Source organism: Fistularia commersonii, chromosome 9 (assembly GCF_037954325.1).
Source record: "Fistularia commersonii isolate RoL2024-O1a breed Wild chromosome 9, RoL_Fcom_v1.0, whole genome shotgun sequence".
NCBI lineage: Eukaryota > Metazoa > Chordata > Actinopteri > Syngnathiformes > Fistulariidae > Fistularia > Fistularia commersonii.
In genome coordinates this window covers 7,635,480-7,662,048 of record NC_141292.1, presented here as the reverse complement: position 1 = coordinate 7,662,048, position 26,569 = coordinate 7,635,480, and the positions used below count along the sequence as shown (strand labels likewise).

General features: G+C 38.9%; 1 protein-coding gene across 3 annotated transcripts in view; it reads right to left on the bottom strand.

Moving 5' to 3' along the window:
* Positions 1–18,592, bottom strand: part of LOC147231104 (disabled homolog 2-interacting protein-like) — a 156,430-nt gene extending 137,838 nt beyond the window's left edge. Inside the window, exons 1-2 of one of the 3 annotated variants that reach the window (XM_086152231.1) lie at positions 18,491–18,592; positions 14,051–14,177 (exon numbers count right to left, since the gene is read on the bottom strand). In XM_086152231.1, the coding sequence (XP_086008357.1) occupies positions 14,051–14,177; positions 18,491–18,511 (148 nt within the window). In that variant the 5' untranslated portion in view covers positions 18,512–18,592. Of the gene's footprint in view, positions 1–7,464; positions 7,744–14,050; positions 14,178–18,490 lie in introns of those variants that run through there. The other 2 variants (XM_086152229.1, XM_086152234.1) reach the window with 2 other exon arrangements.
* Between the last annotated feature and the right edge of the window lie 7,977 nt (positions 18,593–26,569).

The following is a 26,569-nucleotide window of genomic DNA, read 5'->3' as shown; positions in this document are numbered from 1 at the left end:
CTTCATCAGGAAACAAATAGTCTCTCAAATGTGCTTCTCCAGTATCCTGATAATCCCCAAAAAGTCATTTGTCATTTGATCTGCTGTTAGAGTGCTCATGAAAATCAAAAAGTGCATTCTGAAGCAAAACATAATGCATAAACAAAATTATACAACCATCGTTGGAAAGCTCAGTCAGAGAAATATTAACACATTAAGTAGTTGGACTCCATTGTCTCAAATCAGACTATCTGGAACATGGTTTGGCTCCTTGTAGTAAAAAGAATTAGATGTCTATTTGGAAAAGTCGGACAATCAGGAATGCCACCATCTGCTATTTTGAAAACAATAGCACTTGTGTGCGGCACGTGTGGTCAGGCTCTGTCCATGCCAACTATGCCAGCAAGTGCTTTTTGTGGAATCATTCCATAGGGATTCAACACATAAAGGGCAAGGGCTGTGTTACCCTGGTGACCCAGAGAGCCTGTCAGACACACCTTGTAACCCATGGCCTTGTCACAAAAAAGCACATGTAAGTGAGTTAAGATTTATTCATCTGTCTAATGAACTAGAGCCAATGAAAATAGACACCCTGCTGTAAGGGAAAATGATCAGGACTTTAAAAGAACATGTAATTTTTCTACTTCTCTTGTTTCTTCCTTTTGTTCTTCTTGTATTTTTAAGTGGGTATTCTACATTCATTCTAGAATGCCTTCATTCTAGTGTGATAGAATGGAGGCAAGAAGACAATTTTGCATTATATATTATGTAAAAATGTATTATGGATCTGAATGATCAACTTCCCAGTTAGTCAATACACAGTTTAGCAATGCTTCATCAATTTACATTTTAGTTGGAAGGCAACACAATTAGCTTGAATCTTGTCAGTTATCTGATTTTTATGTGTCAAATGATGTCGACTATTTTTTTTTTTCTCTCATAATGTTCCATAGTGTCCATAAAACAACTCACATGTCACTTACAATGTCCTCTGGGCAGCATCACCTCATTGGAGAATGAGAATAATCAATTTCTGATAATGAAAACACAAAACAACATCATTATAATTCAAACGGGTCAATTTGATGTGTAACACATCCATCAATTAATATTAAATGCTGAATGTTTTTTTCATAAACTATTTCTAAAAACAAGTTACAGAGAATGAGATCGTTCTTTATTTACATCAATCTGTAATAATGTGGACAAAATAATGCAGCCCAAAGAGGGCACAAGCCAATATTCCCGTTGTACTGGTCTGATGTGAATGCAGTCCAGTGACTGCAAAGTGCTAGGGAACTGTGTCGCCTGCATAGATGATAGTGTGTACGATGACTCATGTGGCTAGGAAGAAGAAGAGGACAAAAGAAGTGTTGGAAACTAAAAAATAAAGAGTTGCGCTGTTTACAGGGATCAGTTGAGACAAGCTCTGGGTGGTCAAAAGGAGATTCCAGATGACATGATAACAGCAGCTAATTGATCTGAGAGACACGAAGGAGAGTATTTGATGTGTCACCTGGACGGAGAGTAGTTTAGAAGACTTGGCAGAATGAGATTGTAGAGGAGTATATTCAGAGAAAGCAGTTAGCTAAGAAGAATTAGGGCACTGAGGGGACTGAGAAGAGTCGATTGGAGTACAAGGAGATGCAGCGCAAGGTGAAGGTAAGCGGTGGCAAATGACTTACAATAGCCAGTATGATGGTTGGACAGTAAGGAGGGAAAGACTGATTTATACAGGTTGGCAAAACAGAGACTGATATGTGGATGGACATCCACCAGGTTAGAATGATTAAGGATTGCAGAGGGAATTTTTGACAGGTCATGGGGGTATGAAGGGAAGATGGAAAGAGTTTAAGTTTGAAGAGTTGATTAATGAGGAAAATGGAAGGGAAGGGAGAGAAGAAGAGGTCCATGTGTGGACCATGAAGTCAAAGAGATTAGCAAAGGTTAAGTAAGGAAGGCAGAGAAGAGGATGACAGGCAGTTGGTCCTGATATACTGTACCTGTGGTGTTATGGAAGCGTCTGAGAGTTTTTGACCAGATCTTTCAAAAGGATCTTAGAGACTGAGAAGATTCCTGAGGAATAGAGGAGAAGTGTGCTGGTGCCGATTTTTAAGAACAGGGTAAAAATGTAGATTTTTGATAACTATAACGGAATAAAATTGATAAGCCATCCAATGACGTTAAAAGAAAGTGTAGTGGGAGCTAGACTGATGATAGAAGAAAACATTTTTGAGCAGCAGTATGGTTTCATGACAAGATGAAGAGCACTGCAAATGCAGTATTTGCTTTGAGAATGTTGTTAGAGAAGCACAGAGAAGGTCCGTTGTGCGTTTATTCACCTAGAAAAAAGCATATGACAGGTTGCTGAGAAGGGAACTGCGCTACAGTGTTACGAAGTCAAGAGTGGCACACCATTACATAAGAGTGGTGCAGGACATGTATGAGAACCATTGGTGACGTGTGCCATATGTGTGGTAGAGGACTTCTAGGTAGATGTAGAGTTGCATCAGGGATCAGCTCCGAGCCCCATCTGGTTTGCTATGGTGATGGATAGGCTAGCAGATGAGGTGAGACAGGAATCAAAATGGACTATGATGCTGCAAGATGACATTTTGATCTGCAGCAAGAGCAGTCAAAAGAAAAAGGAGGAGGATCATTTCTACAAACTAAGTTCTTTCTGGATATAGCACAGAATTCGTGGAAACAGCAAATTTCCCTTGTTTGATGATGCCCGTGACTAAAAAAGACAGTTAATAATGATGTTACTTCAATATTATTGTTAATGAAGTGGTTCTTCAGTATTATTTTTAAAACACCTCTCATTACTTACAATTGTAACATTCATACATACGTAATTTAGGCATCACTTGAAAGAATGAACAAACGACTGTTGAACAATGGCTACTGTTGCACCCAAGCTGCCAAAAATTAAAATGACAATGACAAACATAAAAACCAGGCTCTAAAATTTCCTGTCTCTTTACTTCCATCTGATTGAGAATGTCTGTCATGATTTTTCTTTTCTCATAATGTCAAATTTATGTGAAATAATAATAAAAACAGCCTATTTACAAGTATACAAACAAACACAATACATCAAGACCAAGTGTATTTTTCAATTTATTTTACCGTGACATTGACTCGACAGGCTTAAAAGCATCAAACAAAAATACACTTGACTTTGTAAAGTAGTGAAAGAGCAGAAGAATTGAGTCTTTATTCTATTTGCAAATTGTTAGAGAGTAGTTACAGAACACCATACTCAGCAGATTCCTTTTCTTGAGACAAGCACAATCACTACATCCCTCACAAAGGCACAACATTCAAGTACAACGATCACACAGTACTTTCGAAGTCATCTGCATTTAATCAGTTTTTTCTTCTACTACTCAGAGGCATCTGAAATGGTAACCTATAGTGGGATATAATTGATATTCTTCTATTGAAAGGGAAATCTAATTCAGTTGAAGGTAATGTTGGTTTATAATTCTCGTACTGAATTACTTTGTTCCCTGTGGATAATTTAGCTTAACTTTTCAATTCAGCTCACCTTGCTTGATATTCACTAGTTGCAGGAATTTTTGGTCACAAAATAAATACACTGATCGCAAAAAAAGACGGCCCAAAACCATAGATTTGAAATTAACCAATTACCTGAATTACACAAGGACACAGCAAGATTTTTTTTCCCATGCAATTCTTTTATGGTGAATCCCCACCTACTCGTTCTTTTACTCTGCATTCAACATGTTCTCGTGTTGACAGCCTTTCTTTCACATATTGAGGTTTTTGTTGAAGTACCATTCACTATGCAAATGAAGATAGCAAATGTGTTTGATGTGAGATCTATTCACTTTAAAAATACATCCACAGATTTCCGAAAATGAGAAAAGACACAAAGTCCCATCACAAGCACCCACTCCACATGCAGGTACATGGAAGAAGCTGAAATGCAACAAAATTCAAAAAATTATCAGACTAAATGGTGATGGTTCAAGACCATAAAATGTAAGTGTCACAAACCTATTGGTTTTACCTTGGTGGTGCATTGCCCCTAGGCCGGCTTTAAAATCATTGCTGGAAATGAAGGTAAAAATCCACATTATTGCAAAAATTCAACCTATTACTAACTGTTCATCAAGATTGCTAAACTTGTAAAGATTGCAGTTCAGGACACTTATGCTGGAATTTTGGAATCTGTGGTCTGAGGTTGATTTTTATTATAACCATTGTAAACATAGCTGCATTGGCACTGCTGGTGGAATTGAACTATACCTGAATGTGCTGGAGTAAAGGGTACCTATTGGCACCAAATGAATAAATAAATGAATAACATGCAATTATTTTGTTGATTTCAATCTCTATTCCGTTAACTCACAGGGATAATTAGTCCTTGCATTAGATTGTTTAGTCTTGATAAGTAGATTATAATTCAAGAACTGACAGCTCTGGCCCAAATTTACAAAGCCTGTTCCACCCCACCACCAATATGGTAAGATTTGAGCACATGACAATGTACTATTTTTCGTTAATAGCAACACATTCTTTAGAACAAAAGCCTTGCAGGGCTTTAACCCACAAGACCACATATTTATCTGGATAGAATCCAGGTATTTTAGGATTCCAGTCAGACACTGAATTGACTTGATCATGAAAAATGAAGAGAAGATGCAATTTTTTTTCCCACAAAACCATTCAGATTGGATCTCAAAGGCTTAATACACCCATTTAATGATATTATAGTCATACTTTCAACAGGGAATATCACTTCATTTCCACCTTCAGAACGAGAGCAGCTACTACATCTTTTTCAACTAGGACAAAAACATGGAGACCTATTTACATGTCAATTAGGGCCATGCACTTTTCTGCCTCTTTTTTTTTCGCTATGTGCTTCAAGAAACAATACATGTGCTCATTTTGATGTGTGATAAAAATGTATCATCCAAATATAAGACAGGCTGTTGATATAATGACATACTAATTTTTGATATTTATATTAAAATAACTTCTTTTTTAGTCTGCATCCAGAGGCCCCTAATTTGCATTAATGGTAATCCTATATGACTTCAGAGAGGGAATTTCCAGGGACTCATTCCCACTGAAAGTAGCTTGAGTAACTGTGCCCTCAGATACATTTACAAATGTAAACAATCTCATCAACAATATCTGCAGTTGCATTCTTGCTTTGCTTCAACATACAAACCAAAAGTTTGAACGACTTCCTAGGGTAAGACCACAAGCAGTTTGTGAGTTTACAACAAATATTACTGTCTGAATAGGAGAGAATGTCATCTACTCTTGCAAGCCAATGCACCATCCCTTTGCAGCATCTCCCTTAGCGTGCACTCACTGACTCCTGCATATTTGTGGTCTTTTCAAAGAACACAGTTTCCGACAGTTTTTACTAAGTGGAACTGAGGGACTCTCAAACTAAAGGATCACAACACTGATATTAGTTAATGTAAAGGTTAAGCTGTCTTACTTCAGCCAAAACTTTTTCCCGTGGCAGCCATTTTAGGACCCTAAGATTATAGGCAAACTGTGCTTCATGCTTTTGAAATGTCTCTTCGCAACCAAAACAATGTGGCATTGTGTCACAGATACAAAAGATACATAGAGTGCTGAATATCTTATAGATAAACTAGAACCGGTGAGAGAACAAGACATGTGTTGACAGAAAATTATAGCAGTGAGTGGTCAACCGAACGATTGAGACCTCTTTAATGTACCTTACTGATAGACCATTATATTTATATACCTTAGTACATGTGCTTTTAATATTCAGCTGTGGAAAAATTATTCATTAGCATTTGCATGTGTTGACAACTTCATTAACTGTCAACAGGCAGGTGGGTTTTAATGACAGTGATAGTTTAGAGAAACGCCAAGCAGAGACAACAGTACAGTGACGTTGTTAAGTCCTGCAGTGAGTGCTTGCCAGAACGTGGGAGAAGATTTCCAGCAAAATCTGTTTTCTGTGGCTAGAAACAGGAAATAGGAAGATACAGTTATAATGTCTAGTCTGCGAGATGCAGATTGATCAAAAAATGTGCCTGGAATGCAAAAATGAAGAATAAACCGTGCATATGGGTAAAGAATTATAGATTTACAGGCAGCTGCTCTGTTTAAATCATTTGATACAAATAGTAGCAGTGATATGCTTGTGTGCATATGTTGAAGAGAGAGCGAGAGCGGGAGAGAGAGTTGATGCCTGCAATCCTGAGGAACCATGAACTCTTTCTGAGGCTTGCAAGCTGGAGGTGAGAGTGTAATTGGATGATATCAGATTATTGCCCTTTCAACAGACACTTTTCTATTTATACTGAACCTTTAAGGGGATCTTAAGAGACTGTATGCACTGAAACAATAAACCGGTGGTTACTTTCTATTTGAAGTTGATTTTTATTATAACCGAAAATCTAAAGGACTAAGTTATCTCCTGCACTTTGGTCAACATATGTTTTACTTTTCAGGATTGACACAGTTGACACATCTTCTAATTGCAATCAGAATATAGCATAAAACAATGTGACTTGATTGGCAAAAGAGGAACTACAGCCTCTATGAAATCTTGTCTGTTGACACACTGAACCACATTCTTCATCTGCAACACAGTATAATTCTTCCCTTCGGCAATGGAGACAATGGTACTCCTTCCCTGGCCTAGTTAATAATATACCTCGTTTCTGTCCTTAACTCACCAGTTTAGGCTGCAGGATGTGAAGCATCGGAGAAAAAAGGCAATGGAAAATGAAGGGAAAGAGAAAAGTGAGTTCTCTCGCTGGTCTTCAGCGCAGCCTTGATCCCCCTGGATTTATCTATGTACATAACGCTTACTACTCTATCGCTCCCCTTCTCATTCCCTCCATCTCCCGCTTCCACTCTCCATTGCCGATCCGTGTTGCTCACCAACACCCACAGACTGTAACCACAACTGTAACTACACAGCAGACAAATATAACTATTCACAAAACCATCAAATTATCTTGTTGCTGTTGCACAGAAATGGTACACCCAAACCCTCACATAAGCCACAGTTCATGATTCCATTCAGACAGAGCGGAGAGCTTCCTGCTCCATGACGCTCTCAGAAAACAGCCAAAAAAGTGAAGAGAAAGCAAATCCTGGATGAACTGTACGAACATATTTTGTATATTCTTAACTTCAGTTAAAATAATTATGGAAATATAATTACAGTAACAGCAAAGCCGCTCTTTAAAAAGCTGTTTATTTCATCACATAGCCATGTAACACCCCATCAATCCTTGACCCCCCCCCCCCCCCCTGCCCCTGCCTTCCCACACAGCAGAACAGACTGAACTGTTATTCATCTCACCAAAGAACCCGTAGTCAACAACCAAAGAGTCAAATGCGGTAGCAAGTTAACAGGAAAACCATGTGACTCATCTCCTTTGTTCTGTACAGTCTTGAACTTTTCCCAGACTTTTCAGATGTCTCCCCCCTTCAGGGCTCACTCACCATGCTGTGCATCTGGATGGGTGCTGCTGTCAGGTTCCATGGTTAAATTCACAAGGTGATTAGTGCCTGGGTCAAAACAGCCATATTCTGAGGTAAAGTTGGCTTGCAGTTGAACTGAAACTTTTTTAACTACTGCGACTGCAAACTAAAGTTCAAGCTCCCCGGCTGCTTTCGTAGTTCTTGCTGTGTCCTCGACGTTTTGTTCTATATCCTGTCAGAGCTGCTGGCTCTGGTGTGGCCCCTGCAGCCTGCCAGCTTAGCTAGGGCTTCTACCTCTGTGTTACATCTGTCTGACTGAGTCTCTCTCTGGAGAATGAGAAAGGAAGAAGAGAGAGCGAGAGAGAGAGAGAGAGAGAGAAAGACCATAGCAGGACACATAATAGGAGCGAGGAGAGAGAGAGAGAGAGAATGAGAGAGATAGAGAGGCAGTTTCCATGTTGTGGGGGTGGAGAGAGGGAGGGAGAGAAAGAGAGCGAGAGAGACAGAGAGAGAGAGAGAGAGAGCGATGGGTGGATGAGGTTTGTGGCATGCTATGGTTGGATGTTTCAGTTTTACACTCAGCAGATTTTTTTCACACCATAAAGAGACTTTAGTCTGGAAAGTTGATGTTTTCAGAGAAATTGAGGGAATTAAATACCGCTGCCAGCGGGATAACTGTGTTAAGAGTAAGTCCAAAACCTAACTGCCACAACGCCATTTAAAAACATTTCTATCTTCGCCATTTTCTTTGACCTGAACTGACAGCTTGTGTGGAAAGTTAATGAAAAATGCATGTACCAGCAGCAATCTACTTTGCCATGTATAAACATATGTATTTCATAAACTACCACTTATCATCGCAAAAATAAAAAAAAACTAATTTTGCCACATCTGAAAGTAATTGAAACAGAGTATTTTGAAGTATTGTGTTTTCACAAAAAAAAAAAAAAAAAAAAAAAAAAAACACATTACTGAAGCACTGTTCAAGAACTTGTAAAACTACAGGCAACTTTGATTTTAATTTGGTTGGCTCTGTACCTGGTTTAGTTTGTGTAAATTCCCTTTCTTAAATAGACTATGGCACCTACCTGGAATGTTCCAGGCATTACTTGGATGGGCTGAATGTGTACATCATTCAGGCTAGACAATAAACATTTACCACTCATTGAATCAATCATATGACACTGAGGGCTTCCTTGATTATGTGCTGTGACAGTTGTTTATTGTGATTGGGCTGTGATACAAGTTTCCCTGGAAAAGAGAAAAAAATAAATAAAACGGAAACTGAACTGATTACTATGTAGGGGAACTTTCTCTCATCGAAGGTCAGAGGGGGGACAATAGGGGGATTGGGTGGCTCATAGCCCAATTAAAATTTTAAACAAAACATTAATCCCCATGGTGAAGTGTTAGGGCATGTCTCACCTCCACCATAAGTAAACAGTGATTTCAATAAGTGTGAACATGTCACACTGATAATCTATTGATGTGTTTTCTTGAAAGGGGTAATCACTGATCTATGTCCAGGCATGACTATTTTCACATGATCTAGAGATTACAAGTGAAGGGAGTGAAACACAAACGAATGCTCAGCTCATGTCGAAAAACATTTTTTAAGATATATTGTGTCTTGCATAAACTCTGAAATTCAGATGTTCATCATTATTGTTTTTGGACAATCAGACATTGAATGAGAAAGACAACCTATCATTTATCCGTCTCCTAGCAGCCTGTTGTGCCAACAGATTGCCAGTGCTGTCAACAAATACTGTCCATACTGACATCTTAACGTAATAACACAGAAGAGTACCATAGGAAAGAAACATTTACTTTGATACAGACAGATATAAAAAGAAAGAAAAAAATACTTCAACTTCCTTTGGTCATTTATGCACCATTTTTAATCATATCCAGCGGATTAAAGCTTTAGTGAAAATATTTATGGAGAATGTAAGACGGAAAGTAGGGCAGTGTGTGCCCCCAAAATTTTAAAAGAACAAAGAATCGAGAACTTTTCCAATGCAGCATCCAGAAAAGAGAAAGGAATAAAGAAACTCACTTCTTAGTAAAATTAAACTTAGTTGTTCTGGTGGGAATGTAACAGCGCTCTCCATCTCAAGCATGTTTGTGCCAAAACCTCTATGAGTTCAAAGGGAAGCAGGCGCTCACTATTCAGTCGGAGGATGAGACAAGATGAGAGCACGCTGATTTTCTGTGGATTTCTATTCATCTGGGTGTGGATTTTATTCATCACACTGCTTATTCAGAGCCCGTACTACACAAGGACAAGAGTAGGTAGGGTCTATACCGATGAATAATTTTGTGATATGTGGATGGTATGAGTGTTCGGAGTGTAATCATCCTTTGCAAAACCACATAGAGCAGTTTTCTATCAAAATTGTTCAACAAAAACATGACTGCATTTAGTTTATAGTGGTGTTGAAATTCTTTCCAGCAGTAATGTAAACAGAAAATACATAAATAGTTAACCTGTTAACCTGATTTTTTTCACTCATTTTATCAAGTGTTCAAAGAAGAATGGATTCCAAAAAAAACAAAAATGTAATCATCCATCCATCCGTTTATCCATCCATACATACATCCATTATCTACTGCTTATCTTACTTAGGGTAAGGGGGGATGCTGGAGCCCAGTTGCCATACGCTAGTTAATAGCAGGACCACATATAGACAGACAACCATTCACTCTCTCATTCACACATCCTTGCAATTTTCCCAATTAACCTGCTGCATGTTTTGGACTGCGGGGGGGAAAACCAGAGAACCTGGAGGAAACCCACTCAGACACAGGGAGAACATGCAAACACCACACAGAAAGGTCCCCTGTCAGAATTGAACCCGAGCCCTTCGTCCTGTGGGGCATGAAGGTCCCTATATACATAACAAAGGTTACTTATTTATTATTTCTTCACTTTTTATTTTTACTGCATCTGTAGGCTTTATCCATTTTCACACAAGAGAGTGTAGTGTCTTGAAAGGAAAAATGGGGTAGTACTCTTTACATTATTGCCATGGTAGACAAACAGTTTTAATACATTGAAATAGTCCTGTATGAAAATGCTTGCAAGTGCTATGATTTGGCTTCTCTTAAACTTGAGCTAGTCTGAGGTGCCTTGATCACCAGCCATTACGGTTTGGCTAAAAAAGCAAGATATATATTAAAATGTAACACAAGATCAATTACAAAATTATTTTGATAAATGCATTTAGGTTGGCTGGAGTTTTTAGCTTTTATTGGATTAGTTTTTTCTGTCTCCTGTACATGCAAATTCCCTCAGAAGAAACAAAAAAAAATACAAAGTTCTCTCCAACATTTACAAATAAGACGCTGTCATATGTAAAGGCTATATCAATGATAAACTCCATGATTAGAAATCGAACAACATTCAGCCTCTGACTTTTATAGGCCAAATATTTGCAATGTGAAAAATGTGGTGTAACGAGACAGAAGGCCATCCATGCTTGCCTCATCTTGCTATCTTGCCCTCATTAAACTATCAACAAGGATGTGAGTTTACATGAGCAAATACACACACACACACACACACACACACACACACACACACACACACACACACACACACACACTTTTTCAGAATTAATTTTTCTATTGTACAACTACTGTGTTCTTGGTCAATCCAAAATGTTAGCAGTAAGTGGTAAAAGTGAAAATTTGGCTTTCTTAAGAGAATATCTATATGTACACCATTATTAGGCAACTATTAGTGTACAGAATTATTATGCAACTATATGAAAAACAAAAAGTTTCCCATCTCACTTGTTTATTTTCACCTGCTAAAGTGAGAATATTAAACAAACTCAAAATGTACAAATAAATATTTCTGAAATAATAAAAAAAAAACAACAACTATGAGACCAATACAGCCACCTTCTTTTCAATAACAGTCACAAGCCCTCTATTCACAGTCAGTCAGTTTCTTGATCTGGTCAGAATCAAATTTTTTGCAGCGGCAACCACAGCCACCCAGACGCTGTTCAGAGGTGTACTGTTTACCTTCACTGTAAATATCCTGCTTCAAAGGGCCTCAACAGGCCTTTACTGGCAAGACACGCGGTGCAATACTTTGTTGCACGTGATAGAGCGCTGTCTTGCATAAAAATCTAAGTCTTCTTGAAAGATAGACTTTTTCCTGGGCCACTGCTTGAAGAAAGTGTCTTCTAAAAATTGGTAGTACGTCTGAGAGCTGATTTTGAGTCCATTTTCAACACGGAAAGGTCCAACTAGCTCATCTTTAATAAAACCTGCTCAGACCAATACCTCACCTTCACCTTGCTGGCGTCTGTGTCGAAGTGGAGCTCTGTGTACGTTACTGATCCAACCACGGGCCCATCCGTTTGGTCCGTCAAGAGTCACTCTCATCTCATCAGTCCATTCAGATATTTATTGGCCAATTATTGACGTTTAAACTTATGTGTCTTATTCAGAGGTGATCGGGTTTCAGCCTTTCTTACCTTGGCCACATCTCTGCGAACTGAACACCTCGTACTTCTTGACACTCCAGGTGGGCTACAGTTGTGGAATATGGCAGCACAGGAGGATAATGGGTTCCTGGTAGTTTGATGCTTGGTTCTTCTCAAATCTTTGACAGTTAATTTGCATCTTTTTTTCTTGATGTTTGCTGTGACCCTGTTGACTATTTGCAACAAAACATTTGATTGTTCTGGGATCACGCCCCTACATCTTAGATATTTTAAGACTGCTGCATCACTCTAAAAGACTTAAAACCATTTTTGACTTTTCAGAGTCAGTTATTTTTCTTTTTTGGCCCATTTTTCCTGAGGAGAAGAATCTGCCTAATAATTATACACACCCTTCTATAGGGTGTTGATCTCCTTAGGCCACATCCTCCCTTGTTACACAAATACATATCACCTAATAGGCAATAAATCCAATAAGCATTCAAGTTTATATAGCTTGGAGTTGGAAATTAAGGATAAAATGATGATATGGTCAAAATAATCACTTGCATAATAATTGTGCACACAGTACACACACACACACACACACACACACACACACACACACACACACACACATCTATATATACATATTTCTTTCTTTCTCCATAGCTATATATCCACAGCCAGAGCCATGAGGCCCGAACCTTCCTCCCCCCTGCCACATGGGCCGACTCTTCTGGGGGGACCCCAAGGCATTCCCAGGCCAGCCCAGAAACATAGTCAGTGTGTCCTGTGGCTTCCCTGTGGTCTCCTCCCAGATGGACATACCCAGAATCCCTCCCCCGGAGGTGTCCAGGAGACATCCTGACCAGATGCCCGAGCCACCTCATCAGCTCCTCTGGATGACCAAATTTCTCACCTTGTCTCGAAGGGAGAATCCGGCCATGCTCTCAGATTTGGAGGTGCTGATCCTCATCCTGGCTGCTTCACACTCGTCTACAAACCGCTCCAGTGAGAGCTGGAGATCATGGCCTAATGAAGTCAACAAATCCACATCATCAGCAAAAAGCAGAGACTCGATCCTGCGGGCACCAAACTAGATCCCCTTGACGCCCTGGCTGCGTATAGAAATTCTGTCCATCAAACAGAATCAGTGACAAAGGGCAGCCCTGGTGGAGTCCAACGCTCACTGGAAACGGGTTTGACTTACAACCGGCAATGTGGACCAAGCTCCAACACCGATAATACAGGGACCGAACAGCCCATATAACGGGGTTCGCTACCCTATACTCCCAGAGCATCCCCCCACAGGATTGCCTGCGGGACAGGGTTAAATGTCTACCAGATCCACAAAACACATGTAGACTGGTTGGGCAAACTCCCTTGCCCCCCTCGAGGACCCTGCTGAGGGTATAGAGCTGGTCTACTGTTCCACGACCAGGACGAATACCACACTGCTCCTGCTGGATCCAAGGTTCAGTGACCCAGTGGACCCTCTTCTCCAGCACCGTTGAATCAAACCAAATGTTACATGGTATTGCAAAATAAATCAGCTAATTTCTAAAATGGATAGGTCCTAAAATCAAACTACAATACTGCACACAGGATGTGTCAAAAAGTATCAAATTATGCATAGAAAAGGCAGCTTAACAAAGCAAATGTGAGGGGTTCAATTCAAGCTAAAAGACAGTATGTCACTTTACTCTTTATTGTGAGTGGTATGTGTCTTCTTGGTGTAGATAGTTTAAAAACATAATAAGAATGTTCAGGTGCTGCAAGTGTGCAGTGCAGTACTGTGAAGTTACAAGCTCTCCATCTAGTGGATAAACAGTGGAATAAGAGCTTCCACCAGCTCTATAAATGCTCAGCAAGTCATGTGAGTTATGGAAAGTCAGAAAGGGGGCACAAATATTTGGCTAGTTATGCTGAGGAGCAGACAGTCATATTGCCTCACAAGCCACTGATTATAACGGCTACTTTAAAATGTATATATGCATTGCACCTGAGATGATACACTCAGTAATTTAACCACATTAATCGAGTTTTGAATATTTAATTTCTAACTCCTTAATTGGTATCAAGAAAGCACTAGGAATGTACAGAGTATGACAGGTATGTATGCATGTATCCTGATCCCTGCAGTGGTATGCCGTCAGGCTACTCACCACTCTCAGTGGACAGCTGACTGCGGAACTCTGGAAACTGTGTCTCCACTGGAACGCTGATGGTGCGACGCAGAAAATGAACCTTGCATGACGCAGATTGCCTCTCCTGCAGGAGCAAGGAATGCATCTAATGAGAAAGACAGAGAGAGAAGTGGACAGAGTTACAGAGCAAGCGGTCCAAAATAGATTGGAAAGCTGAATAAAGTGAACAAAAGTAACAAATATAGAGGGCTGCGCAAAATGTATGTAACATGGTGTCGTTATGGAAATCATCATTTTCATTTTTCATTTCATTTCATTTTTTATCACCAAAATTCAATTTACTCTTATATATCATATGACTTAAAATGTTCTTTGACCATAACTACATACATACATACATAACCATATACATCATCACTTCACTTATATCTGTTAATGGTTAAATTGCAAAGATATTTGTATGGATTTGTATGGTAAGTGCATGGATCTTGTAGAATTGGGAGCAGTTGGGTGTCATGGTTAACAGCACTATAACAGGCTGGGGGAACTTAGTAATCAAACCAGTTTCGTTCGCATATCCAGTTCAACTGCTCTTTCCAAAACACATGCTTTTTCAGCTGATACCGAAATATATATATATATATATCAAAAATTCAAATATTTAAATATTCATAGCAGTCATATGGTTTATCTGGTGACTAAAAGAAGGACGGAAGTTAAAGGGAAGAAAAATATGTGAGATGCATTGGCAATAGTAACTGTAGGTTTATCTCTCCTCCTAGGGTCATTGGGGTTATCAGTTAATGCTGTTTTGGGCAAATAATGTACAATAGTCGTTGGACATCTGATTAATTAAAAGTTGATGAATAACAATGGCGAGAAACTAGCGGTGCATCAGTCTACGTCAGCACATGTCCTCCTATTGCTTGCATTCCAAATGTTTGGCTCCAAAAAATTAAACAGACAAAAGGGAAAAGAAGACCCTGGTGAGACAGAAGTGTGTGAAAGAGAAAGGGGAGAGGGCCTGCTGTCCTCTAAGAGAAGTGATAATGGTTTATTGAACATCCTCACACATCTCAACTCCATGCAGCAGCTCGTCTGTCAGGTTTTCTCTGTCTTCTCTGTTTCTATGGCCGTCTGTTTATCCCACTGTCTGTCTCTGTGATCCTCTCTTTTGTTCCCCTTTTTACTTGTCTCATGAGAGTTAGGTTTAACCCTCATGAGACAGCTTTATCTCGGAGGAAAAGACATTGTGCGGGGGTTGTTATGCATAATGACTAAACAACATGAGACGTGGCATAATCCCCCAACCAGGTAGTATCTGGAATTGTTCTGTAAAGGCTTAGGTGTTTTAGAACCCGAAACAGATTTTGAACAGGAATTTGAGAATATGTACCTTTACCTTGTAAGGGGATACACCTGTTATTCCCTCATGTATAGGAATTAAACGTAGATGTAAAGTTGAAGCAGCATTAGCCAACACACTGCCTACGGGCAACCAGATACCTGCAAGCAAGTATGAGTTGCACACAGAAGAATTCTAAAAATAGTCAAGTTAGGGCATCGTCATCAATGGCCATGAAAGTGGGGCAGCAGATTTTAACAGCACCCTAAGAAACATTTGCTCCAGTGTATTTTTCATCAAAACCACATCATTTTGTACAGGAACAGACACAGTCAGAATGTCACACAGCGTCGAGATTACGCCTGATAGGCTACATTCAGGAGAAATAATTCTATAACTACAAGTACAAGTCTGACAAGTACTTTGGGGTCCACATTAACAATAAACTAGACTTGACACACAACACAGATGCCCTCTACAGGAAGGGTCAGAGCAGGATGTTCCTCCTGAGGAGACTGAGGAGACTGCACTGTTCTTTGCTGTCGTGTTCTGGTGTGGCGTTGCCAGGACAGTGAGGTCAACAGGGACTGAACCTGGACCATCTTCAATCAGTGGTAGAGGGGAGGGTGAAGGACAAACTGAGAGCTACCTGGATAATCCTTCCCACCCCCTGCACGACAAGCTGCGGCTGATGTGCAGCTCATTTAGCCAATGGTTCATCCCTCCCCTACGCAGAACTGAACGCTTTAGATGCTCCTTTGTGCCCACGGCCATCGGACTGTATAACAGCAGTCTGGACAGCACAAAATTCTGAACAGCCGGAGGTGCATCTGTACGACCACAACCTCACTGCCTCACCCATTCACACGTGTCATGCCCTAACTCTGTTGTCTATTTTATCCTTGTTGGTCTCAGGCCATTTGCATCCTGCTTGTTTTAGTTCATTTTTGTCATTTCAAGCTTCTAATTTTCTTCTAATTGTCTCTCTATCTTCTAATTGTCTTCTAATTGCGTCTCAATTTATATTTATATACATATTTATTGACACGATAAGTGTTACGTTGCTCTGACAAAAGAATTATAAAAACATCTTATCTTATCTTATCTTATCTTATCTTATCTTATCTTATCTTAACTACTGTATTAAATTGATAGTGACAATTTTCACAGAATGTCCAAACACCATACATTTGGATTTTTTAATAGGCTAGATGTATGTGTGGTCTTTCAAAATGAATATGTAAACAAAGGACACTTTCCTTTTTTTGAGATTTTAGCTCAAGTTTAACTATCGAAGTTTCACAGCAAGCAAGAGATAGTTCTCTCTTTGATTCAAGTACATTGTCATAATAGCCTTTTTCCATTGACATAACCCTTAATGTTTTTGCTATAGAAAATCACTTTGGAAAGCCTCCTTGACTTGATATTGAATTTAAGCAAAGATCAAGCCTTAATGCAGGTGTCCTTGGCTCAGCAGGAACAACTTCAAGCTGCGAGCCCCTCTAGTGTCATTCATGTTCAAGGATGCCAAACATATCATCATTGTTGAAGATGGATTTGCTTTCTGAGGGGAACTTGATTTATCTTACACAGTAAACTTGGGACCATGGAGCAATTCAAGACCTCAGAACAAGCTGTGAGTGAAAATGAGAAAAACAAAGTCCTAGCCGCTTTGGAATCACACCTTTCTCTTAGTTCCATTATCTTTATATTGGGGGCGGCATGGTGGCGCAGTGGTTAGCACTTCGGTCTCACAGCACGAAGGACCCTGGTCTCCTGCGACCCTGAGTGCAGGATAAGTTGTAGGCGATGGATGGACGGATGGATGGATGGATGGACGGATGGATGGACGGATGGATGGATGGATGGATGGATGGATGGATGGATGGATGGATGTTTATATTGAACCCCTCATGTGATTCACTTGCTGATCACGGACAATGTTTCCTCATTTCAAGCAGTTTGGGATTCTCTCCTATTGTGGGTTGTCTGTTTACCTTCATTGTTTGTTTTTTGATAATGCAATTTGTCTTTTGATCATGGAAATGTCACTTTGGCTTTGTTAATGTCTCAGAGCCAAAATGCTTTTGCCCAACATGGTCCCAACAATTCAATAATTACACTTTTGACTGTATTTTGAATTATACTGAGCTCACCTGTTTTTGACAATACCCTTTAAAAGCATGTTAGATATGTCTGTTCAATGAAAAATAAATCAAAGAGGAGGGGGAATAAGAAATATGAACAATTTCTCTTTTTGCTGAGGGTAATCTTGGCCTATAACTCTGTTATCAGCATTGGTTGTCAAGAAAGTCAGAGTTTTTGTAGCAAAGCTCATATTTTTGTGTTTGGAACCGTTGATACCGTGACATTTTGTAAACAGAGGAAACCATGCTTTGAAAAGGTGACACTTGAGTTTTCATTTACAGAAAATGGCCATTCAATTTCAGAAAATGGCCATTCAAAGTCCATGATTATGAAAGGCAGGCTGTTATTAGACTGTCTATAGATGTCTATAGATGCGTCTCCCCTGTCATTTTAGAGCTCTTGAGCATTTCTTTGAGGGTGCCAATCATCAGGTTAATTTAGTACCTGTTCAATCGGTATAGTGATAATAGTAGTGACAATAGAACATGTTTTGCTATCATCATGTCGGAAGGGGCGAAAACAAACCATTCGCTTATATGTCTACTAAATATCAAAATGTTTTGTTTGTGCGACATCCATAAATTTTTGTATACTTAGGCAACATACATGCACCATTTGGATAAATTCAACATACTGTATGTCCTTTTGGAAGTTAAAGATTTCGCTTGGTGAATATATGAGAAAAGAACAGTTTCATTTATTACTTTGTACTGTGTTAAGCCTGTCTGTAGGTGGCTAGTGAGTAAGCTGAGCTTTTAACTAAGTAGGAAACTAGCAGTTTCATCAAATCTTACTTTGAAGTGAATGTTTTGCTATCACTGACAAATATTAGTTCCCCATAACATGCCATTAAAATGAGGGGAAGAAACAGACATACTGTAAACACAAAAGAAGTTGTGATATAAATAGTGGAAGGAAACAAGAGGGACCTGTCAGACTGAGATGATAGGTTTTACTGTGGTTACCTCCTCATTCAGTAGCAGCATCTGAGAGTCAGAACCCACACAGGGTGTTGGATTCCATAGGGTTTGCTCATCATAGGAGTGGCCGCGTGATATCCAGTATCTTGATGGACCCCGGGCATCTAGAGAGAAGAGAGAAGAAAAAAATACAAAAGGCAAAGATTTGTTTGCACACATGACAGTGAAGTGCAGCACTGTTAGTGTTATAAAGACTGTAACTGACTTTTGCCCACCCTAAGAATCCGGGATGACATGAACAGAAACACAATGGATAGTTACAACTAGACAGCTATTTTAACTTTTAATTCTTGTTGTTTTTCATTTATGAAATAGAGCCATAAGACCCGAATGGAAAGTAAACCTTTTCACTGAACTTCTTTCTTGTGTTTTTTGGTTGATGTGGAGATAGAGAGAAAATAAAAACACAACATGCTCCTCACATTTTCACTTCAGTCATCCTGCAGATGCGGTGGGGAGAAACTGTAAATATAAAAACTACTGAGACAAGCATTAAATAGATTGTCCTGCATCTCTGATGACAAGATGACACATATCTCGAAGAATGCAATACATGTGCTTTTTTACTCACGTAGGCAATTCATCAAATCCTATAACTAGGTTACCGTCCCGGTCCGTGACTGCATCAATCAAAGTAGAGCTTTGCATATGGATTTTATACACTGAACCACAGAACGAACCGCTTTGGAAAAGAAATTCTGATTTGTGTTACAGGTATGCATCGGTATGCATTGATCAGATGACTAAACACAAAAACCTAGCAAAGAAAGACAAAAACAACAGCATGGCTCACACTCAAGTGTTCCCGTTCGGATCCAAATCCCAAATCTTTGCATCCCTTGTAAATGTTCTTGTATGTATGTACTTCAGCTTGAAGTTCATGACTGGGGTGAAAAGGTCAGAGCTTTCTGCTGTTATGGTATATTAAGGTAATGCTATACAAGGGAGCATCACCACTTGATGTGGCAATATGCTTCATTATAAAATATGCAATATTTTGAATATGAAATGTACTCTCTTGATATGTAACTGGCAAGGGAAAAATCAGTGTGGTTATTTGCCAGTCCATCACTTATGCTCTCTAAGTACTTTCTCCTGGCCGTGTCATTCCTGCAAATCTGCTGACCTGTCTTACACAAATTAACCACTAGATGTCATCAGGTTTTCTCTAATGGGCTGACCTGCATTTATGCCAAGCGTTCTGTTAGATCACCAAAGTTTCATTATCTGCCTAAAAATCTATCTATCTATCTATCTATCTATCTATCTATCTATCTATCTATCTATCTATCTATCTATCTATCTATCTATCTATCTATCTATCTATCTATCTATCTATCTATCTATCTATCTATCTATCTATCTATCTATCTATCTATCAAGGCTGTTTATAATAATAAATAAAAAACTAAACTACATATTTTTAAGTGCATGTTTTTAATTTCACTGTTAAACGGCACTCCTTATTTTGAGATAACATAATAGGAAATCTGAGGGACAAGCTGCGCAAGGGGAAATTGGATTCAGTTACCTCAATGTTCAAGCAGTAGCTGTTCATGTGAAGGAGGACACTATTAGGTGGTGAAAACATCAAGTAAACTCATCAGAGAAAATGTGAAAAACTGTTTTGCCAAATATATTTAAAAGAGAAGAAAAGGTCTGGCAAACTTGGCAACTGCAGAGATCAGAGGTCAGAGGGATGTGTGTACTAATCAGTGTGCACAAAATGAAAATAAAAAGTCTGATAAATGAAACTGTGCACATCTGTCATTTTCTTTATAAAATCACAATAATTTTGTACCTGTTCACAGTGGAATAAGCTAAAATCCACTTCTCTAAAAAACATAGATGGGGTCAAACCTTCTGATAAGCTTATTTCCATGTAAATCACTGTTGCATTTATTTCAACCAACAGACAGGAGAATGAGAAGTGACAAAGCACTACCATAAGATTAAATCATATTTATAGAAGCTGACAGGATAAAATTGTGTGGGTGTTTATGTGCGTGTGTGTGTGTTTACGCTGTAAAATAAAATGAAAATAAATGCTTTAAGTGCCACCAAACTGAGCATCAAAGTACACAATTTAACAGCTTGAGCCGCATGTTGGGGAGAAGGAGAGAACAAGATAATGATAACTTTTATTGGGTTGATGCTTTTGAAGTAAATGCTAATACCACCACAACAGTGAAGTCCAATCTTATTTCCAGCACAAACCACACACTTGTGTACATCTGTTGCTGTCAAATCCAGTAGGGCACAGTGAGGGACATTAACTCCCTTCAAAAGCACAATGTAACAACAAGAAAGAAAGAAGAAAAGAAAATAGCTGAAGAAAATAGCTTTTCAGAAGTACCTTTTTTTTATTTGGTTTGCCCTGAATGACAACAAATACTATAAAGATAATCTAATTCTATTCATTCATTTTGCTACATTGCTCTGACTCTTGCCAAAGCTCTCTCTCTTTGACTACAGGTAGTTAGCCTTGCATCTGAACCTTCAGTGTTCTTCAGATAATTTATTCATAATTATGCAGTTAAATACAATCTCATAGCAATTGTGAATCTTTTGAAATTCATAAAAAGAAATTGTTGTACTAAACACATGAAGCTTAGAAGAGGTCTAGCTTTGTAGTTTTATTCTATTTGATCATTTTCTAAGTGACTGTTTTATATTTGCAGTAGCTTCATCACAATGCTACTAAAAACAAGTAACAGCTACATCAATGCTCAAACAAAAAATGCAGGGCAGAGATACAGCCAATGTACTGTCTCTACAGCTTACAGTCACTCTGTGGACAAGGGCAGGTCAACCAAACACATTTCAAATGAGTAGATAGTCTTTGGAGACAGGTTTTAATCCCGCTGTTGACTAAATTATGAATTCAGAGTCATCTCTAAAAGCTTTAGACTGAGATGAAACAGATCAGAGAACAGTCAGAGAGGCGAGAGTCACACAAACGAGGCAATCTGTCACACATGCATTTCTGCAAGGGATGCTTAACTTTGTGTTCTTGATCGGGAGAATTGGACTCTCGCAGATGTTATTGCTTTTAATTTGTATGTGTTATCGACGTATTTGTTCAGCTTACATTAATTTTCTTGTGCAGGGCTTTATCTAAGCCCCATGGTGGCCTGAGAGACTCAAGGACATCTTGCTAATGACATATCAATAATATAGATTTCTTTTGTGAACATGCTGAATTATCACTTACACTTATGACAGATTCACATTCCCTGACTGATCAACATTTCAGTGTTCTGGGATGGTTGCCTAAATGAACATACAAAGTACTTTTCATAGCTTTAGCCATTATCCTAGAGTGCATTTTATGCGCAATAAAGTGAAAATCAAATGAGTACACTTAATTGAATAAGAAGAAGAAAGACCTTCATTGTGACATTCAATTATACATACAGGAAAACTTCAGCCAAATTCAACCAATGCATTTAATCACTGAATCATGAGCTGAATATCACAATAAAGGTGTTCTACTTCTACTTTCTTCTTCTAATTCAATTGAATTTAATCTGAGCTCAGTTTTAGATAACAAACAGGCAAGTACATAAATTAATGGCTCTGTGATTTACATTATTTGAATGCCGTGAACATACATTCACAAAATCCTATCACAAATGATAAGGATTTTACCAGCAGTCTGGAAAACATCAGCAAGACCCAGCTATCACTTACCATCTATGAGGTGCCTATAACATCTGTGGGAAAGAAGAGGCTTCCTCTGCTTATGACTGTTAAATCAAAGTTTTAGGGAGGCCAATGAAGGGACAGATGATTCCATGTCTGAAACGACCTCATTGGCTGTATTGACTTTGGGCAGACAAAGCAGCAACATCATTGACCGCCTTGCCAAACAATGCATACATTCTGACTGTTTGGCATTGTGCTGACGTTGTATAGTATATTTTTTCTTTTTTTTTCACCTCTTAAATATATGGAGACAATGTGAAAGCGGGTGCCCCATAAATTGAGCTTCAGTTCCATAATATGATGATTGCTGCCTATGTTGTTTTATGCCAGATCTCATGTTGGAATTAAAACACCTCTCCAATGTCTGTTTTCTCGCTGGATGAAATCTGGACCTTGTGAAATTTGGTCTCATTGAAGTGCAAACAGACCATCTATGATGACAATGAATTTCCTAATAACAACACAAATTGAAATCACAGCCATGAGTTAATACATCCTCACTAGATTAAAATGCAATTGTGTACATAACAGAGTGTGAAATAAATCTTCAACGCTCTTTTCAAGCTAAAGGATTTTGGAGCTTGTGGGTGAAAAAGGGATATTTTCAACTTGGTTATGTGAAAAAAAAATATGTGCCATTACACCGATTTAAGGATTTGGTGCTGAATTACACAATACCAGATCATCAGATCATCAGCATCACTGGTGCTGGTTGGCTGAAATTTAGTTAGCATACTTTTTCTCTATTTAGATCAAGCCCTCACAAGATCTATATTACACCCTTAGTTACTAACAGTGGCATTCTACCCCAGTGGCTCTCAAACCAATTGATACTAATCCAGTTACACGGCATGTCAAGAGATGATATGTCCTGGAAAGAAGGACATGCTGCAGGTTCGTCCACCATCTACTTGTAATGAATAGGTTGTCTATGCCTTAGAAATTGATCACTGCATTGATCAAGCACTATAATAACCAAGAATAAGTTAATATAATCATACACAGTGCTGAAAGAAAGACAATGATTCAAAAACACATCACATTTTAATGAACTGTGAACAAGAATAAATAAAACAAAAATAAATTAACAAATGGAAAATACATACATACATAAAAATTAAACAATGAGATAAAAATGAAATTGGGGTCAGTAGGCTACTTGTTTGTCTACCATACCATTTCAATATTTTCCTGGGACAATGTTTGTGGCATCACCATGTAGTGTGATTCACATTTATCTTATAAAGTAGTCGTATTGACTTGATGTTGGAATAGCGCATTGTCAGCATGCATTATCGAGTATTTATTTTAGATTGGAACATTTTCCTGATGCTTAGAATTGGCTTCAATTTTTAAATCATAAATGAACAACAAAACATTATTTTAATCTGGTCACTCCAGATAAAAAAATGCACAACTAATGCATTGTATCGATATTGATTTTATATCCAACAGCATTAGTATACCATTCCACCAAAGCAAAGGGGCATGATTAGATCAAACATTTGCCTGTTAACTCTGAGAGGGCTGTTCTGTGATTTTCCAAGCATCCAATCTGTCCTAGATTATGTAATCAATTCTAATGACTAACCATGGAAAAGGCACTGTGTCATGGATGAGTGTGTTTCCCTCTGTATATAAAAGATAAGGAATATTCCCATCAGATAACAGCTACAGCTTATTTGGATGACAGGCAGAGCCAAATATTTGCATGTATTCCTTCCAATGCTGTACTGACAGTGTATTTTGGCCAAAAAAATCAGATAACTACACTTCTTCTTCACATTTTACCCCATATTATTTTAATAACTTGACCCGCAGCACACCAACCCTCATTTAACATCTGCTCAAGATTATCTTTATTAGTTTTTAATTAAAATAATAAAAAAAGAATTAAATACATAAAATAGATTAATTTGATGAGCACAAATATGTATTAGATAGCTATGTACATGTGCATCAACAAAAATAATAATACTTCTATGTTCCGGTCTTGCAACAGAGCATGATGTGTGCCACAACTGACACAACACATGTCAAGCTCAGTAGATGGTAGAGGATGTGGGTTGGCTGTCTGATCTGCAAAAATACTTTGTTTGGAGTCTAATCTAAGGACCAAAGTATGTCTTAAATTTAACTCCTTTTATGTAGATATTCTGGGTGCTCTGTTACAAATGCTATGAGGATGCAGAGGTTAATATTGACTTACCATCACATAACAGTTCTGGCACCTCTAACTCCCACATAATATAGATTCTTCCTCCTTACTCCCCCAAATCTGACTCTGCAGCAAGCTTTGGAAAATTCTCAAGTGTAGTAATAGACACCAGTTATAGTATATTCAACTTCCTGTCTGACACAGGCAAATATTTTCATTTCATTGTACACATTGAGCTTATGAAAATATGGCAATGACAGCTTTAACCAATCAGAAATAAAATAATAGCAAATAAAGCATAATAATTAATATATAAATTAATAAATCTGTATCCGGCCAGCAATAGATAACATGAATGCTCCATTTGTGAATGCTAGCTACTGGCCATTCGGAACAACCATTTTTGCCAGGTCACTGCAGTGTAAACACAAATGAAATGAACACCATTAGTTATGGCCCTTTTACATTTAGAAGAGTCATTGCTTAGGTAGAGTGGATGCTGGAATGGAAGTGACACTCTTAATAGCTTATAACAGGATCTTAACTCATTTCAGTAATTACACTTGTCTGTCTGCAATGAATAGATCGACAGAACTGAGTCTTGTTCCGACAGTTGTCCCTCACCATTGATTTCTTTTGCTTAGAGCTGGCTTGTCACAGTTCTTTCCATGATTATCATGGATTATACAATAACATGCATTCCAAGATATTTTACTCAAGCTTTTCATAATACAAAGAAAAAGACAACACATCATACTCATAAGTACAAAAAAGAAAATATATATCTATTAAAGAAATCCTGTTATAGTGAACCCTATATTTACAAGTTACATGCAATCCTTGTGCAGAATATACATTGTTGTCTTTTCAATGTAGAGTATACTATTTTTTTCTAATTTACCAAACAAGATTTAAATCCTGTTTTGACTGTACAGCTCGGGCGTGATTGTTATCTCAACAGACCACAACATGTAGTTTAGCGCAAGCGAAATGCATAGATGAAAGTCTTATGACACCGAATTGGTAGTGAGGTGCTACTCATTACAGACCAATGGTGTGTAACATATGGCTTGGCTGTAGCAGAAACAATGTGTTGCCTTCAAAACTTTGCCAGGATTGTTGGCATATAGAAGTAAAGTTAGGATGGGAGGAGACCGTTATAGATTTGAAGTGAAACACCTCCACCTTCGTTTTTTTGACCAATCTTTGCCGGCAATGCCAACTGATGGGGCTAACTTTGATATTTAGGAAAATGATAAAATACAGCTGGGAGGAACTTCTCCAAAAGAGAAAATGCAGCCCTCGTTGACAGCCAGCATGTCTACAGGGAACGTAGCAGGCTGCACTTCAGAGCCCTGGCTGCAGGTCAACATACTGGATAGCGCCATTGATCTGCCTGGCTTCACACTGATATGCTGGGACCGGGGGAGGCAGAGTGGCAAGAAGAGAGGAGGAGGGCTTGCCGTTTACGTTGAAAAAAATTGTGCTACCCCGGTCATATTACCGTGAAGGTCTCTGTGTGCACCCCCGATATGGAGCTCATGGCGGAAGGACTTCGCCCCTACTACCTCGTCGTGTGAGTTTTCACACTCCATTCTGGTGCTCATGTACGTCCTTCGTCTGCGGCCGCAGCCCGCGCCGGTGACGCCACCCGAGCGCTCTCATCCTGATCAGCTGGGACTTCAAGCACGTCCCCCTCACTCCCGTTCTTTCCACCTTCACTCAATACTTAGACTGTGCAACGAGAGGGAATAAAACCCGTGACCTCCTCTATGCCAATATGAGGGTCCAAAGACACAGAGGATGCATTGCAGGAGTGCTTCGATGTCACCGACTGGAGTCTTTTTGAAAAGGACTTCAGTAATGATGTGGAGGGGCTCTCCTATTGCATAACAGACTACATCAAATTCTGTGAGGACAACACAGTCCCATCGAAAAATGTCCATTGTTAACAGGAAGAAGAGCGCCTTCATGGACCACCAGACCCTCAGGGACGTCCAGAAGGAGCTGAGGAGGAAACTGAAGGAGGCTACACTCAACTATAAGGAGAAGGTTGAGTCCAAGATGGAGCAGAGTATAACAAAGGAGGTTTGGAGGGAGGTGAGGAAGACGACAGGCTGTGGGAAAACCACACCAGGAGCCAAAGGTGGCCCCGATTTTGCTGCAGAGCTAAACCTTTTTATTAGGTTAGGTTTGAC